The sequence below is a fragment of the Aspergillus welwitschiae genome (genome assembly GCF_003344945.1).
Source record: "Aspergillus welwitschiae strain CBS 139.54b unplaced genomic scaffold BDQ94scaffold_10, whole genome shotgun sequence".
Lineage (NCBI taxonomy): Eukaryota > Fungi > Ascomycota > Eurotiomycetes > Eurotiales > Aspergillaceae > Aspergillus > Aspergillus welwitschiae.
The window spans coordinates 536,712-553,741 of record NW_020798704.1 but is presented as its reverse complement, the minus strand read 5'-3'; the positions used below and the strand labels follow the sequence as shown (position 1 = coordinate 553,741).

Sequence of the window (17,030 nt, the reverse complement as noted above, 5' to 3'; positions counted from 1 at the left end):
CTTAGAAGGATCATAATGCGCACCACTGGTCGGTTTCCTCGTCTGTCGTTCAAAGTAAATACGTACTAGAGACTAAACTAGACTAGGTAGTTGACTATACTTTTGAATCTAAAAGAAAGTGTGTGGAGGGAAATAAAGACTAAAAATTACGTACGATCAACGGACTAGAGCTAAGTAGTGAGTGATTGACAGTGACATCAACATCAACAGAGGAAAAAGAACACCCGGATCAGAGCAAAGCAGACCAGACCATATCACCAGACCACCAACAACAAAAGACAGATCAGATCAGATCAGACCAGACCAGACAACAAGGAGAGGTATTTCCATGATCGCAACACAAAAGGAAAGGTGGTTGAAGTATCAAAGCAAACCGTGACTAGAGAGGGAAGTTCATCCATCCATCCACCATCCGTCCATTTCACTCCGTACCGTTCCCATCTAACATATAGGAGATAAGAAGATAAAGAAAGAGAAACATTAAGAAATAGGTTCAAGAACCGATAATGCTTGGTTCGTATAGGTGCGCATATTCTCTTTCCCCTTTCGGGTTTCCTCTTTTCGTTGCTTGAGACGTGCTTGGGCCTGCAGTTTGCGGTCCATAGGGATGGAATCCCGGGGCACGACGGCTGCGAGGCTTTGACGGCGCTTGGCGCGGTCGAGGACGTGTGAGTCCGGGAGGGCCGTGACTGCGTCCAGGCTATATTTGGAGGGAGAGCGGCGCGCGCGCAGACGGCCGTGGTGGCTGTCGTCGAGGTTGTTGGCGAGGTGGTGGGCGAGGGAGGTCATGGTTGTGTTGGTAGGGGCGTAGAGACTGCGGTAGGTGTTTGTATTGTTGGATTTCTGTTTAGGGCGCGGGCGGGTGGAGGGTGGTGGGTGGTGATGGTGATGGGGGTAGTCGGGTGGGGAGGAGGGCGGGATGGTGGCTGGTTCTTCGTCATCGTGGTTCTCGTTTTGGTAGCGGGATTTGGGAGGTTTGAGGGATTCGCCGAGGTAGGCGAGCTGGTCTTCGTCGGTGATGCCCATGGCTTTCATGGCTCGTTTGAGGTCGAGGTCGCCGGCGGTGGTGGTGTATCGGGATGGGTAGGAGCGGCGTTCTTTTGCACGCGGGCTGGGACTGGGTGGCTCGTCGATGTCCGCGGTGTTGTCGTCTTCGGGGTCTTTCTGGGGACTGTTCTGCCCGAAATCGAAGACATGCACACCGGTGTAGTTCTTGCGAGGGCTCTCGCTATGGCGCGCGCGAACCTGGGTGTGTGGGAGGCTCTCGATCGCGGTAAGCTTGATCTTGAGTTGGTCGATCTGCTCCTGCATGCGGTGGCGTTCCTCATTGAAGGATTCTTTTAGACTCTCCTCGTGATCGCGATGCTGCTGAGAGGCGTTCTTCAACCGTTCGCGGTACTCTTGGATGCGCGTTTCCAGTTTAGCCTCGCGCTGCTTCAGTTTGGCTTCCTTTTCTTTGCGGCGTCCTTCGTATTTGCTCATCTCCTGCTTCACGCGGGCTAGGGTCTGCTTGAGAGACGCGTTCTCCTTCTGCAACTCGCAGGCTTTCTGTTCAGAGCTGCGCGCGAGATCTTGCAATTTGGTGAAGTCGGACTGCTGAAGCTTCATATCGTCGATCTTGGCTTTCGCTTCGTCCAGAGCCTGCTGGGTCTTGCGGAGCTCTTCCGTGGTCTTCTCTGAAGAACTTTCGGATTCAGATTGCTCAGCGATATCATCGACTTCGTTGCCCACAACACCGTGTCGTTCCAGCAGTTTGCGTAGTGAGTTGACCCGGTGTTTGTACTGCAGAGCCAACGCGGTCTGCTTGGTGAGGTCCTGCACCAATTTCTCTTTATCGGCATTGGCGCTTTCCCCAACCATGGTCGATGCTAGATGGGTAACATGGCGCTCCATCTCAGACACCTTGATTTCCTCCTCCCTCAACTTATCGGCGAGTCGCGACGCTTCTTCATCCTTCTTCTTGGCGTATGTTTTCGCGGCCGAGCGGTACTGGATGAGCTTCTTGATTTCCCACGTGGTTTTTGTCCGGTAACTATCGAATTCGGCTTTCCAGTATTTCCCCGACTGCGACCGTGGCTCGTTCAGGTTGATGGTATCGTCGTTGTCATCTTCCGTTGGCGATGGTCTGGACCCCTCCGATGAGGGGTTGGGCTCGAGGTCCTGTGACGAAAAGAGCCCCGTGCCCTTGGACTTCTCTCGCGAATCCATCAAGGCTTGCGTCAGTTTACTGCGAGGTTTGAACTTTCCGTCCGACGAGGTGGCCGACCGCTGGCTGGAGAAGTTGTTGGAAGAGGAGGTGGGGGTTTTGTTAGGTTTCGTGAACGGGTCTTCCCGCTTGCGCTCGTTATCGACGACACCGTCGCCGAACGACACGGTTTTGCGACGGTTGGATGCGGTTCCGGGTGTTACGAGGATACTTTTTGTAGGCGATGCCATCGCGTTCATTGCCAGATCCAAGTCGGCTTTGGAAGCCTTGAAAGCATCCCCTGTGTTTCCACTGGATGGTTTCAACGTGATGTGATCATTCAGGAGCTGATTGGTCGAGGGATTCTTCGTCTTCACAGCAGTAGTAGCAGTAGTAGTACGGTGGGTGGACTCGTCGTCATCGGCGCCTGGGGTACCAAACAAGGCGCTCTTGAAAGCGCGGATCGCAAACACGGGAGCGGGCGTCTCGGGTGGCTCTCCAGCCCTTGAGTTGTCTATGGGGATAAACGAGTTAGAAAAACAAGTCAGCGCGCGATGAGCGCGGGTGGGAAACAAGGTCAGAAAAATTGGAAGGCCATTATTGGGCCGTATCTGAAGGGAGGTGGAGGGAAGGGCGCGCGCACGCAGCAGCAGCAGCAGGGCGGGCAGCAAGCCATACTACTCGTAGCGACCAGCAGAAAGTACAGAGGGAAACACACGCACCTGCGACCTGGTCTTCCTGCCCAGTGATCCACCCCAGCATCGCGTCTGCAGGGGACAAGGTATCCGGCGATTCACCAGCAATCAAATTATGGGACTGGACGAGACACGCATGGCACCAGCAAGACCATTGGGGGGCCAGAGGATTGACGTGGAACGCTGTGCTTTGTTTACGGCGATGATGCGCCAAGTCACGAGCTGCCCGCCCCAAAGGCGGTGGGCGGAAAAACGACGGGGCGGCGCTTCGATTGGGCGTTCATATACTCGCTGTCGGGTTACCGCTCTTTTCCTCTCTTCCCGTCTTTTGACTGCTAGACTAACTCTCGCCGTTTCCTCCCCCTCCCTCTTCCTCCGGTCTAATTACCTTTCTCTCTCTCTCCACATATACTTTCCCACCTTTCTTCCCTTTTGATTCCTCTGCTTTAGATATGTTCTCTACTGAGCTATAGAGGGCTGCAGCTTCGGCTGCATCTTTGTCACTAATTTCCGTGGCAAAGGCCAATCTCGATCACGGTGCATCCACTATCTTCACCGCCCGACCAGCGCCCCGCTATGCCTCACAAACAGAAGAAGAATTTCAGCAATGCCCCCAAGCACGGCTCTCCCCGAGCGGAGAAAAAGCAGCAGCTCCGGCCAGACTCGCCGTCTTTCTCGCCGCCGGTAGTTGCCCCCACCAATTACCAGGAGATCCACCAGAATGAAGTCGAAGCATTGCGCTCCATCTACGGTGATGACTTTGAGGAAGTGCAGCACAGGCGCTCTGCCTGGCAGGTATGTGATTGTCGCATTGATATCGCTCTAAAGCATTGCTGACCAAGAAGCTCTATAGCAATCGTCCGAGGTCTCGTTCAAGCTTCATTTACGAGCATCGTCCAATCCCGACGTTCATCTGGAATTGCTCGTCGAGCTGCCCACCACCTATCCCAAGACCTACCCTAACCTATCCCTGGAAAACTTAGACGATCTCCGGAAAGGTGCTCGATCGAGAATTCAAGACATTATACAGAATAAGCCGAAGACGCTCCTCGGCTCGGAAATGATCTATGAGCTGGCCGTGTCGATACAAGATGTCTTGGAAGATGTGGCTGAGGCTCAAGCTCAAGACAAGGATCTTCCGAGCTTAGAGGAGGAGCGAATGGAACAGGAAGCCGCCGCAAACCAGCGAGCGGAGCTGGAGCGACAAGAGGAGATCCGGAAACAGGAGGCAGCCACAGCTGAAGAAGAGCGTGCCCTACAGCAGCTCTTGGAGGACAAAGTCCGAGAGCGGGCCAAGGCACGGCTGTCCCGGCGTAAAAGTCGCACTCCTGGACTGGATGCGAATGGGGACGCTGATGCTGTGGAGAACATTCCGGGTGCAATCACCTTCGACCCTCCGTTAGCTATGACGGATTCCGACCAGGCCACCCTGGTCTTCCGCGCAGTGTACGGCAAATCGCTTCTCCAGATCGGACCGGGAAAGGAGACATATACCGTGAGACCGGTCGTCTCCGACAACCGGTCCCATGCGCCTCTACTGGTTCTGAGAGAGATTTCACTGGATGAGAAGGGAGTCGAGCCCCTTCTGTTCCGAGAGAAGATGCGCTCGAGTGAGGACAGGCTTGAAGGCCTGAAGAAACTACGGCATCCGAACCTTGTGGATTTTGTTGGGTTCAAGATAACTCGACCCTTGAGCATGCAGGATGCTCAGGACAGCATCTGGACTGTCTATGCGCTCCAGGAGTATTCGAACAAGGGAACACTGGCCGAGTTTCTGGATATTGTGGGAACCGTCCCAGTGGAAGTGCTCCGCAGCTGGACGATCCAGCTGCTGGAAGCCTTGGAGCTTTACCACCGCAGTGGATTTGTTCATGGCAATATTCATTGTGGTCGCATCCTATTGTTCAGAACTCGTACTGGTGGGACCATTGTGAAACTGCGAGCTGGCATTGAAGAAGCCCTTCCTGATTCACCTGCCAGCAAACGGTTACTCACAACGTCAAAATCACCATTCTGGATGCCCCCGGAATTAACACACGGGACCGCACCGCTGACCATGAAGACAGACGTCTGGGACCTGGGTATCGTCTTCCTTCAGATGGGATTCGGAATGGATGTGCTGCAGCGTTATACGTCAGCAAATGCGCTGATGGGCACGCTAGGCCTAACGACTGCTTTGCAGGATCTCCTGCATGAATTCTTTAGGCCCGATCCGAAGAAGCGGCCGACTGCTTTCCAACTGCAGCCTTCAGAATTCTTCCGAGTGGACACTCCCTTGATTTCCCGCACAAGTGCCTCAAATTCAATCTCCCTGCCGAGGCGTCCACGGCTCGACTCCTTGAACGGCTTGCCCGCGTTCTCGCGGTACAACCAGGACTTTGATGAAGCTGGGCGATTAGGGAAAGGAGGTTTTGGTCAGGTGGTTAAGGCAAGGAATAAGCTCGATGGCCGCTTTTACGCTGTCAAGAAGATTACTCAGAAGTCTACCGCGGCCCTGAAAGATACACTGTCGGAGATTATGCTCTTGTCCCGGCTAAATCATCCTTACGTAGTACGTTATTATACTGCGTGGATCGAGGAGGATTATGATTATGTAGACGAGGAAGCCATTTCTTCCACGGAGAGTGACGTCTTTGCTAGTCGGGACACGCATGCCTATGATTATAGTACCGGCGGGCTTGACTTTATCAGCTCGAGCGGCTATCCTAAGATTGAATTTGGCTCCGACAGTGAGGAGGATAACGATGGAACTTTGTCCAATGGAGATAAGGGCGACACGCCCTCGACGTTTGAGACGGAGAGTGCCACAGGCAAGGAGCTTAGTCGGGTGCGGTCAGGCTCCCAGGGCAGGCCCGTGCTTACTACGCTCTTTATCCAGATGGAGTATTGCGAAAAACATGTGAGTACCGTGTTGTTGTGCCTAAACATTACGCAGCTGATGCTGACTTACATAGACACTTCGTGATCTGATAAGAAATGGTCTGTACGATGATGTTGACCGGTCCTGGCGCTTGTTCCGGCAGATCCTGGATGGACTGAGCCATATCCACGGCCATGGTATTATCCATCGGGATCTCAAGCCAGACAATATCTTTATTGATGTGGCGAACAACCCCCGTATTGGAGACTTTGGTCTTGCTACGAGTGGTCAGTTTACGACAGCCGTGCGCTCTTCCACCACCGCAGATTTTGAAGGCAACTTTACTCGCAGCCTGGGCACGACCTACTATGTCGCTCCCGAGATGAAGTCGGGCTTCACGGGCAACTACAATGAGAAAGTTGATGTAAGTGCAACCCAACTCAATCAAGCGAGAGAAGGTCTAACGGGACATAGATGTATTCTCTGGGTGTGATCTTTTTTGAAATGTGCCATGCCTTATCCACAGGCATGGAGCGAGACCAAACACTGCGGGCTATCCGCGAACCAAACCATACCCTGCCGTCTACCTTTCAGTCTTCAGAGAAGGTAGTCCAGGGTAGGATCATTAATTCGTTATTGAGCCATAACCCGAGCGAGCGGCCCACAGCCTCGGATCTTCTCCGTAGCGGAAAGATTCCTCTGCAGGTCGAAGAAGAAACCTTTAGGCGCGCGATCATGCATCTACTCTCTGATCCGAACTCGCCCGACTACAAAAAGATCTTATCCGGTATCTTTTCTCAATCACCAAAGAAGTTCGAAGACATCGCCTGGGATATGGACTCTCGCGGTACACCAGGTGCCACCGAGTTGCTAATTCAGGGCCTCGTTAAAGAGAAGCTAACGTCGATCTTCCGCCGCCATGGGGCGGTTGAAACTCAGAGGCAGATGCTGTTCCCCAGATCTCAACACTACAATAACGGCGCTGTGAGATTGCTTGACTCCTCTGGCAACTTGCTTCAACTGCCGTTTGATCTTACCCTGCCCAATGCGCGTGCTATTCCACGACAAGATCCTTCACTGGAAAAGACATACGCTTTTGGAACGGTCTACAGGGAACTGCCCCATGGTGGCGAGCCCAGAACTCATAAGGAGGTAGACTTCGATATTGTATCACACAACACTTTGGATCTGGCTTTGAAAGAAGCCGAGGTAATCAGAGTGCTGGATGAGATTATCGAAGAATTCCCGCCCCTAAGATCTTCCCCTATGTGCTTTGTTATCAATCATTCGGACCTGCTTCAGATCATTATGGAGTTTTGCCGGATCACACCTTCTCAGATCCCTCGTGTTAAGGAGGTTGTTAGCAAGCTGAACGTGGGAAAATGGACGATGCAGAAGATTCGAAGTGAGCTTCGCTCCCCTGCGATCGGTGTTGCCTCGACCTCGCTGGATGACCTGGCACGGTTCGACTTCAGAGACTCTCCAAAGCAGGTTCAGAAACGACTGCGGGCTATTATGCAGGGCACGATATTTGCTGAGCGATTGGCACCTATCTTTGCTCGAATTAATCTGCTCGTGGCTTATCTGCAGAACTTTGATGTCAAGCGGAAGGTTTACATGAACCCTCTCGGCAGTCTGAACGATAAGTTCTTTCGAGGCAGTATTCTCTTCCAGTGTGTCTTTGACAGTAAGCGGCGCGATGTGTTCGCGGCTGGCGGACGGTATGACTCGCTGGTCCAAGAGTTCCGACCCAAAGTCTTGGCTAGTCGTTCTCAGACTCATGCGGTGGGGTTCAACCTGAGCTGGGATCGCCTCAGCTCGGCTATGTTGGAGTACCTCGGAACTCCTGCTAAGACTCCAGCGAAGAGTTTTGATATGGAGGCTGGAGCTTTCTGGAAGACACGTAGGGTAAGTCGAATGCCCACCATTTTAGTAACCGAGAGATGCTAACAGCTGGCAGTGCGATGTGCTTGTTGCAAGTTTCGATCCCACAGTGTTGCGTACCATGGGCATCAAAATCGTCCAGGATCTGTGGCTCAATGACGTCAGTGCAGAGTTGGCTGTGGATGCCTCCTCGCTGGAAGAACTCCTGAACAAGTACAGAGATGACAGCCATGGCTGGATTGTTATTGCAAAGCAAGACAGTCAGGAGAGGGGTTTCAAGGTCAAGAGTCTCTCCCCAAGGGAAGAGTTCGATATCCGGGGCTCTGAACTTGTTCCTTGGCTGCGGAACGAGATACGTGCGCGCTACCAGCGAGAGGGCGCGGACCCCTTACGGCAGTCTCGTCTGCCCAGCCAAGCAGACCCGGGGCCTTCATTCAACGAGCGATTCAGCGATGTCCGCATTCTTGTACCGCAGCACCGAAGCAAGAAGTCCAACCGCAGGAATATTGTCGAGACAGGTATGTTCAATTTGTCCCTTTGATATCACAGGATCCCTCTAACTCTTTCCAGCACTATTCCGATCCCGCGAGGTGGTTGAGGATGCCCTGAACGGGCCCGTTGCTGCTATCGATACTCGCGATGAGTTGCTAGAGGCCATCAGGAATACCCGTCTCTCTGATCCTGAAAGTTGGCGCACAGTCATCCAAAACGCGCCCTTGACAGAACGGAAATACCTCACGCAGGTCCACGAACTATTACTAGACCTTGCCAACGAGAGTCGTGTAGATGGGATGGAGAGTTTCAGCAATGCTTTTATATACAACTACCGCACAGGGTCATGCATATACTACGACCTTGGAAGCGCAGCCGACAGATGAAATGATGTGTGATGTTACGTGTTATGTGTCTCTTATTGTATCTGCCGTTGATTGAATCTCCTCTTTTCGAATATACCCACAATTATGCCATGCAAACAAGCGTTGAAATTAGCCGTTCCATAGAAGCCAAACGATGAAATGAAATCCAGTCAAGCCAAGCACATTTTTCAGGTATCTCTGCTATAGTACACGTAAGAATGCATGCAATGAATATCAACCAAATTACTCGCTATCATCGTCACTCCCGTACGCCACCAGAGGTCCGGCAGCTTTAGGCGCCTGCTGCGTCGTGACAGCACCCCCAGCCAGGCCCTTCAACGCCGCAACAGCAGAGCTGGAGAAGATCCCTCCGGCCTGTTCCTCCTGCGGAGCAGCAGCAGCAGTCTCAGAAGCACCCTCAATCATCAGCGGCTGCTCTGGAGCCTCCAATTGCGCAATCGCATTCGCATCCTCCAACTCCTTCGCACGCGAGAACCACACCTCATCCGGCGGCTCATACCCCTGCAACCCATAACTCCCCTCAATCTTCTTCCTCTTCTTGGCCTCAGGATCCCTACCCTCCAACTCAGCCACAAACTCCGCCGGCAACGCCCTCCTAACCGCCTCAGCAGCCTGCTCTTCCAGCCGTCTCGCCTCCCTCTTCTGCGCCAACGGATTCGGATCGACCGTAGCCCACCTCACATTCAGAATCTCATTATGATCCAAGCTCTGATGCGCCATCGCCTCTTTCGCAAATTGCGCATTCGCCTCATTCGTATACGTCACAAACGCAACGCCCCGAGACGTAAGCACCCGAATCCGATCAATCTGTCCCCATTCCTGGAAATTCCTCGCCACCACCTCCTCAATCGAATCCGTCACATGAATCCGTCCCACATACAATGTGCGATTCTGTCTCATGAACGATCCTACACCGCCCATATCATCCCGATAATCACTGAACTTGTCCCGTCCAAAGCAATCCACGTTCGGGTTAAATATGTCGTGCAGTGTTGGTAAACGGTGCAGGTACTCGCACTCTGCGCCGCGCGGGCATATCCCGCGCGCGAAGAACAGGCAGAAGTATGACCCGGGCACTTTGTCGGCCCGTGTGTAGCCGCTGTCGCGCGCGATGTTGCATCGTGAGGGTGCTGCCGTCTTGCTTAGGTAGGAATTTTCGCGGTCACCGCCGCTCCATTTGTTGTACCAGATGTTGAAGATTGTGCCGACTTGGGGCGGGGGCTCGGATTTGATTGTCGCTGGGTCGACTTGTGGGCGTGCTGGGCGGCGCTTGCGTCGGATTATCTTTTTGGTCTTCTTTTGCGGTTCGACGGCGCCGTCGGCGGTGGTTGTTAGGGCGGTGGTTTCTTCTGTTGTTTCGTTTTCTTGTTGCTGGGTTTGTTGTTGGTCTTCGACGACCTCCTCCGTAGGAGGGGTTACTGTTTCAGTTGGGGGTGTTGCTTCAGCCATGGCTACTGTGATGGTGGAGGGATTGGGGATGATATGAGGTGAAGTTGATGGAAAGGATGGGATGTTGATGTTTGATGTCGGGAAGTTCGAAGATTCCGCCGGAGGTGGCAATTACGTAAGCGGGGTGGTTGCTTGGCGCGGCGGATGATTTTGAGGACGATTTTCCCAATCCAGAGCTGCTCGTGTTCTTGCGCTGCAATCAAATCGATTTTCGGGGGATTATCTCGCTCGTTTGATAGATATTTGAGAGACTTTGCTTACGGCGAAATCTTGCTTCGGTTGTCTGGTTGTGTCGTTTGTTGTATCTGGGAAATCGAGTCCGCGGGGCTCATAACCGGCAAGATGGTGAACATTACGGAAAAGATCAAGGAGTATGTTGCCCATATTGCAGGTCTGCGGTTACTGTCCGTGGGGTATGTCTTGCTTACGCTTGGGTCTCGCTTTATAGGATTGAAGATGAGATGCGCAGGACGCAGAGTAAGTATTCCGATCGCATATCAAGGTCTCGATAGCCCCGCCATGCTAACCTGTGCACAGAGAACAAGGCCACAGGTGCGATTTGATGTCTCCGTTGATGCCATCTTAGGTCCATATTAACGTACTCTTGACTATAGAGTACCATCTTGGTCTACTGAAGGGGTAAGTCGAGCTCATGCCCCTCATCTTCAAGTCTACCCCGCCATGCGGAACCAGCACTAACTGCTACGCAGAAAACTTGCCCGTCTACGAGCCCAGCTCCTGGAGCCAACAGGCGGCTCCGGTGGTGGTGGTGCCGGCTTCGATGTGAGCAAGAGTGGTGATGCGCGTGTAGCTCTTGTCGGTTTCCCCTCCGTCGGTAAATCTACCTTCCTGAGCAAGATCACCAAGACGAAGAGTGAGACGGCCGCGTATGCGTTCACTACGCTTACTGCCATTCCTGGTGTGCTCGAGTATGGTGGTGCGGAGATCCAAATTCTTGATCTTCCGGGTATCATTGAGGGTGCGTCTGAGGGTAAGGGACGTGGAAGACAGGTCATTTCGGCCGCTAAGGTTTGTTCGATCCCTGCATCTGAGGTATTGTCTAAAATTCTGGGGCTAATTTGGCCTAGACGAGTGATCTCATTCTGATGGTGTTGGATGCTACGAAACGAGCGGAGCAACGAGCGCTACTGGAGGCGGAATTGGATGCTGTAGGCATCAGGTTGAACAAGGAGCCTCCGTGAGTATTTCAAGCGTTGTTGACTTAAGGTATCGGGCTAATGGGTGTAGGAACATCTACCTTAAGCAGAAGAAGGCCGGCGGTATGAAGATCACCTTCCAGACGCCGCCCAAGTACCTTGATGAGAAGATGATCTACAATGTTCTCCGCGATTACAAGATGCTTAACTGCGAAGTGTTGGTTCGTGATGAATATGGTACGAATAATGTTTTACTATCCGTTTGAGTCTCATCGCTGACATGAATCTAGCCACGATCGACGACTTCATTGACGTGATCATGAAGGATCACCGTAAATACATCAGATGGTATACCTTTACCCGTCTATCAACATTCATCACTTATCTAATATGATTACAGTCTCTACGTCTACAACAAGATTGATGGCGTCAGTCTGGACTTCCTTGACCAACTAGCCCGTGAACCGTACACAGCCGTCATGAGTTGTGAACTGGATCTGGGTGTGGAAGACGTCGTGGATCGCATCTGGAAGGAACTCCGTCTGATCCGGGTCTACACGAAACGGTTCGTTCAGCCAACGATCAGTCATCTATTTTTACGAGTGAGACATTGCTAACGATGCTACAGGAAAGGCGAGGAACCCGATTTCTCCGAGGCGTTGATCTGCCGCAGCAACTCAACCATCGAGGATGTGTGCGATAACATCCACCGCACGTTGAAGGAGACATTCAAGTATGCGATGGTATGGGGAGCGAGTGCACGCCATATCCCACAGCGGGTGGGCTTGGGACATGTGGTGTCGGATGAGGACGTGGTGTCGATTGTTGCTAAATGAAGCGGAATATAGTTCATGCAACTACGCTTTAGTCAAACCAACGGCGCCTTCTCTGAACATTTCCGGCCGGAGTAGATACTAGACTTGGTGTACTTTCTGCAGATCTCATTTTGTCGTATGAACCCACCGGCGGAAATCCCCCGGGCATGGATCTTGGAAGTGATGGAGAACAAGTCACGTCAGGCTCGTCATCATTCTTCAGTGTTCAGGATCCACCTGGCAGGGAATAGAAAAAATTTAGTTTAAGGGTACACGCGTCAGGGTATTGAGTTCCGACCCTGCCAAAGCTTAGCCTGAGGATTTGACTTCCTTATTGGGGTGGAAACATCCGCTTTTCTCGGACTTATCGTCTCCCCACCGGATAAAGCAACTTCCTCTTCTTCATCCCTCGGTCTCTGTCTGCAGTCCTCTTTGCTCTCATTGTTATAATTATTTCCCCCTCCTTCCACCACGCCAATTACTTCGCCCTCTTTGCCTTGCATCAGACATGGCCACATCCATCACGGCTTTATCCAGCATCTTCGTGGTAAGCAAAACACTACCGACCAACGTCCTCACCCATCCCGTTAATTCCGAGCTAACCGGTCCACAGATGACACAAATGGTGCCTGACGATCTATGGCCCGGGTCAGTTGCTAAGCACTTCACTCTCGAACCCAGGGGACGCGTACATCTTCCCCGTTGACCAATGGCCTGTCGTGACTTTCTATCGTATTCCGAAATTCCGATGTCCGGGGTGGGTCGATGATGCTTGTCCTCCTTAATCTAGATACAACAGTTGTATGGCTTTGCCAGATACCCATGGCGATGATAGCAGGACTACACACTAGGCAACGGCCATTCTCAAATTCTTGAATGATATAAAATCACTCTACTGCCAGCTAGGATCTGCCCAGTAATTCACGCCGGCAAGCACATTCTTTCTCGCATTGAAAGTCACTCATTTCAGTCACTCTCTCGCAATGCGCTCCAAGATGAGCCTTCTGGCCGGCACGGCCGCACTTTCTCTTGCCCAGGCGACCAGCCTGGCGGATGTCTGCACATCCTCCTATGCTCGTTCCGTGGCCCCCAGCAGCCCCCTCATGGGCGTCACCGTGGACACCACTTCCATCACAGCCAACCCGGTCTACAACTACAGCTCCGCCTCCACGGCCTTCTGGCCTGCCTCCACCTTCGACTTCTGCAACGTCACTCTGGCCTACACCCACGACGGGCTCGATGACCAGGTCCTGCTGCAGTTCTGGCTCCCTGCCCCAGCCGACTTCAAGAACCGCTGGCTCTCCACCGGTGGTTTCGGCTATGCCATCAACGGCGACAGCGCTGACCTGCCCGGCGGTGTCATGTATGGTGCTGCCTCCGGCCAGACTGACGGTGGTTTCGGTAGCTTCTCCACCGAATTCGACGCCGTCTTCCTGAAGGCCAACGGCACCATTGACCGCCAGGCCCTCTACATGTTCGGCTACCAAGCCCACTACGAACTCAGCGCTGTCGGCAAGGCCTTCACCAAGAACTTCTTCAACCTCGGCTCCTCCAAGCTCTACTCCTACTACCAGGGCTGCTCTGAAGGTGGCCGCGAGGGTTGGTCCCAAATCCAGCGCTTCGGCGAGGAATGGGATGGCGCTGTCATCGGCGCCCCTGCCATCCGCTACGGCCAGCAGCAGCCCAACCACCTCTACCCGGGTCTCGTCGAATACACGATGGGCTACTACCCCCCGCCCTGCGAACTCGAGAAGATCAACAACCTGACCATCGCCGCCTGCGACGCCCTCGACGGCAAGAAGGACGGCGTCGTCGCCCGCACCGACCTCTGCAAGCTGCACTTCAACGTTAACTCCACCATCGGCGCCCCCTACTACTGTCCCGCCGAAACCACTACCACCGTGCTCAAGAAGCGCCTCTCCACCAGCAACACCACCCCAGCTCAAAACGGCACCGTCACCAAAGAAGGCGCCGCCGTCGCCGCCAAGATCCTCGACGGCCTGAAGACCCTCGACGGCAAACGCGCTTACATCTGGTACCAACCCAGCGCGACCTTCGACGACGCCGAAACGGAATACAACTCCGACACCGACTCCTGGGAACTCGACATCACCTCCCTCGGCGGCGAATGGGTCGCCAAATTCCTCGAACTCCACGATGTCGATAACCTCTCCACCCTCGACAATGTCACCTACGATGTCATGACGAACTGGATGTCTCTGGGCTGGCAACGCTACGAAGACGTCCTCCAAACCACCTGGCCCGACCTGACCCCGTTCCACTCCAACGGCGGCAAGATCATCCACGTCCACGGCGAATCCGACCCCAGTATCCCCACCGGCTCGTCCGTGCACTACCACGAATCCGTCCGCAAGACGATGTACAGTTCCCTCTCCTTTAACGAGTCCTCCGACGCCCTGAACGACTGGAATCGTCTGTACCTCGTCCCTGGCGCGGCGCACTGCTCGTACAGCACGGACCAGCCGAATGGCGGCTGGCCGCAGAGCACCCTGCCGACGTTATTTGACTGGGTAGAGAACGGCCAGAAGCCTGATAGGCTGAATGCGACGGTCCAGGAGGGTGAGAACTACGGTCAGGTTCAGCAATTGTGTGCTTGGCCGCTCAGACCCTACTATGTGAACAATGGGACGGAGTTGACCTGTGTCTTTGATGAGGAGTCGTACCAGACTTGGGTGTATGATTTTGATGCTTACGAGCTGCCGCTGTATTAGGGGATGTTCTGGCAATCAGCTGGATTTCATAGTGTGTATGTACTACGTGTGTATAAGTGAAAGATCTCTATATTCATTGTATAGTGTATTTATAGGGTTATGAGTAGGAGTCAAATATTGAACTCATGTGATTTGATGGGGATATAGACGTGTTATGCTAGGCAAGGTGATTGGGGCTCGTATCAGCAAATGAATAATGCCTCAACTCTTATGCATGTGTAACGAAATGAGCAGCGCAGGTATGCGCTGCGAGTACTGAGTGGTACACGGGACAAATCAAGTTATCGGCTACATGACTATTGTCTACTTTGATGTTGAAGAGGGAGATAGAAGTAGTATGTTAAGTAAAATATATTCCTAAACCGAAATGTACCCAAACTAAACCGAAAGAATCATGTACAACCAAAGATATTCCGACCTAAACCCAAACCCAAACTCCAGTTCCACATGACATTCCTTCTAAGCGGCAGCAACGGCAGCAGCAGCGGCGGCAGCCACGTTCTGCATGCCAATGGTAGGCTGGACGCCCACACGCTCCTTGGCCAGGAGGTCAACCAAGAGAGGGCTGGGGACGGTGTTCCGGTTGGGGTGGAACGCCAGCTGGTGGTTCTTGTACTTGACGACGCTGTCCAGGTAGATGTCGAAGAGGTAAGAGGAGTCCAGGGGACCGCCCTTGGCCTCGGGGTGGAACTGGGTGCTGAAGATGGGACGAGTCTTGTGGATCATACCCTCGTTGCTAGAATCGTTCAGGTTGACAAAGTAGGGCTTCCAGTCGGAAGGCAGGGTGGAGGCATCAACAGCATAACCGTGGTTCTGGCTGGTGATGTGGCAGCGGCCAGTAGTGGTGTCCAGTGCCGGGATGTTGTGGGCACGGTTACCATACTTGAGCTTGATGGTACGAGCACCGTTGGCCAGAGCCAGGAGCTGGTGACCCAGACAGATACCGAAGATGGGCACCTGGGAGGTCTCCATCAGGCGACGGAGGTGGTAGACGGTGTCCTGGCAGTGAGTCGGGTCACCGGGGCCGTTGGAGATGAAGACACCATCAAAGTGGTGAGCGACCTTGTGGATGGGGTAGTCGAAGGGGAACACAGTGATACTGGCTCCACGGCTGACCAAGCTACGCAGAATGTTCTCCTTGACACCGCAGTCGATCACAGCGACGTGGCACTGGGGGTCGGCGGCGCTGACGTGGAAAGGAGCCTTGGTGCTGACCTGACGGACCAGGTGGATCTGCTCAGGGTCGACGAAGGCCTCATCCTGGTCAGCGTCGTACTCCTCACCAACGGTGATACGAGCGAGGGAAGAACCCTGCTCACGGAGGTAGGTGACAATGGCACGAGTGTCGACGCCGGAGATGGCGGGCACACCCTCACGGGCACACCATTCACCGAGACTCTCGACGGCAGTCCAGTGGCTGTACTGCTCAGCCACATCGGCGACGACGACACCAGCGGCCTGGAGGTTGGGAGACTCAAAGTACTTGAGCAGACCGTGCTGGTCCCTCTCAGCGGAGGGAACACCGTAGTTACCGATCAGAGGCTGGGTGAAGACCAGGATCTGACCACGGTAGGAGGGGTCGGTCAGAGACTCGGGGTATCCGACCAGGGAAGTGGTGAAAACGGCTTCACCCGAAATGTTGGAGCGGGCTCCAAAGGACTTCCCATGGAAGATGGGGCCATCTCGGATCGTAAAAGTGGCACGTTCAGTGGCGGGACGTCCCTGACGGACGGTAGCCATGAAGCGGGACTGGATGGAAGCATTCACGGAGGTGAAGGCAGGGGCCCTGGCGGGCATGGCCTTGAACACACGAGCGAACATTGTGATATGGATTTATTTGTTGCGAGAAAAGAATACGGCGGGTTGTGTGAAGTGGATTCAGAAGTTTCCGGAAGCTTTCCAGAGGTGATCCGAGATGTAGTCCTGCAGATATCATGTCAGTATTCTATCAATGCCTTTCAATTGAATGTTGGGATGGTCATGGCGAGTGACGATAGTGGCGGGGAGGGGGGGAATGCGGAGTAGCCATGGGAACCCATAGTGGGAGAGACAACGTACCTGAGAAGTGAAGACGGAAGGTGCCAAACGCATAAGCGCGACTGTGCTGTTACCAGTCACTGAGGATTGGTATACAAGATGGATTTGGATGGGAGGGGGGTCTAATTAGTTAGACATGGAAGTTGAGCTGATGATTCTGGGGGAGTAATCTGGGATACGGAGAAGAAAGAAAGGGAGAGAAAGAGAGGGAGAGACCAAGAGATTAAAAAAGAAGGGAAAAAGTGTGCCGGCCCGGTCGGGTGGCACGTGCCGTCCTCTCTCACCGACTTGGTTTGGCTGGTCCGGCCAATCGGAAGGCGGCCATTGAGGCAGTCCGC

The 17,030-nt window shown here is 53.5% G+C and overlaps 6 protein-coding genes across 6 annotated transcripts; 3 read left to right on the top strand and 3 right to left on the bottom strand.

Moving 5' to 3' along the window:
* Positions 1-127: 127 nt before the first annotated feature.
* Positions 128-3,037, bottom strand: BDQ94DRAFT_177312 (uncharacterized protein). The gene is made up of 2 exons (XM_026772879.1): positions 2,908-3,037; positions 128-2,699 (listed from the first exon to the last, which is right to left on the bottom strand). Exons 1-2 carry the CDS (start codon positions 2,945-2,947, stop codon positions 481-483), a joined length of 2,259 nt encoding a protein of 752 aa, XP_026628198.1. The 5' UTR covers positions 2,948-3,037; the 3' UTR covers positions 128-480.
* Positions 3,038-3,230: 193 nt separating this feature from the next.
* Positions 3,231-8,613, top strand: cpcC (putative protein kinase (Gcn2)). Its single transcript, XM_026772878.1, has 6 exons — positions 3,231-3,675; positions 3,734-5,779; positions 5,835-6,164; positions 6,215-7,648; positions 7,701-8,142; positions 8,195-8,613. The coding sequence occupies exons 1-6, from the start codon at positions 3,457-3,459 to the stop codon at positions 8,500-8,502; spliced, it is 4,779 nt and encodes a 1,592-aa protein (XP_026628197.1). The 5' UTR covers positions 3,231-3,456; the 3' UTR covers positions 8,503-8,613.
* cwc2 (active spliceosome conformation promoter CWC2) lies at positions 8,614-10,013 on the bottom strand. The gene has a single exon (XM_026763340.1). The coding sequence runs from the start codon at positions 9,949-9,951 to the stop codon at positions 8,725-8,727; it is 1,227 nt and encodes a 408-aa protein (XP_026628196.1). The 5' UTR covers positions 9,952-10,013; the 3' UTR covers positions 8,614-8,724.
* Positions 10,014-10,132: 119 nt separating this feature from the next.
* On the top strand, positions 10,133-11,987 carry BDQ94DRAFT_140338 (putative GTP binding protein (Gtp1); the record flags this gene model as incomplete). Its single annotated transcript, XM_026765605.1, has 10 exons — positions 10,133-10,322; positions 10,400-10,428; positions 10,489-10,503; positions 10,566-10,590; positions 10,662-10,980; positions 11,040-11,149; positions 11,200-11,345; positions 11,399-11,456; positions 11,509-11,673; positions 11,737-11,987. Coding segments are annotated over exons 1-10 (1,100 nt in total), but the record flags the coding sequence as incomplete, so codon positions are not given.
* A 919-nt stretch (positions 11,988-12,906) lies between these two features.
* On the top strand, positions 12,907-14,983 carry BDQ94DRAFT_177302 (Tannase/feruloyl esterase; the record flags this gene model as incomplete). Its single annotated transcript, XM_026772877.1, has 1 exon — positions 12,907-14,983. The coding sequence occupies one exon, from the start codon at positions 12,907-12,909 to the stop codon at positions 14,653-14,655; it is 1,749 nt and encodes a 582-aa protein (XP_026628194.1). The 3' UTR covers positions 14,656-14,983.
* On the bottom strand, positions 14,879-16,861 carry cpa1 (carbamoyl-phosphate synthase (glutamine-hydrolyzing) CPA1). The gene is made up of 2 exons (XM_026763337.1): positions 16,714-16,861; positions 14,879-16,578 (listed from the first exon to the last, which is right to left on the bottom strand). The coding sequence occupies exon 2, from the start codon at positions 16,474-16,476 to the stop codon at positions 15,115-15,117; it is 1,362 nt and encodes a 453-aa protein (XP_026628193.1). The 5' UTR covers positions 16,477-16,578; positions 16,714-16,861; the 3' UTR covers positions 14,879-15,114.
* Positions 16,862-17,030: the final 169 nt, after the last annotated feature.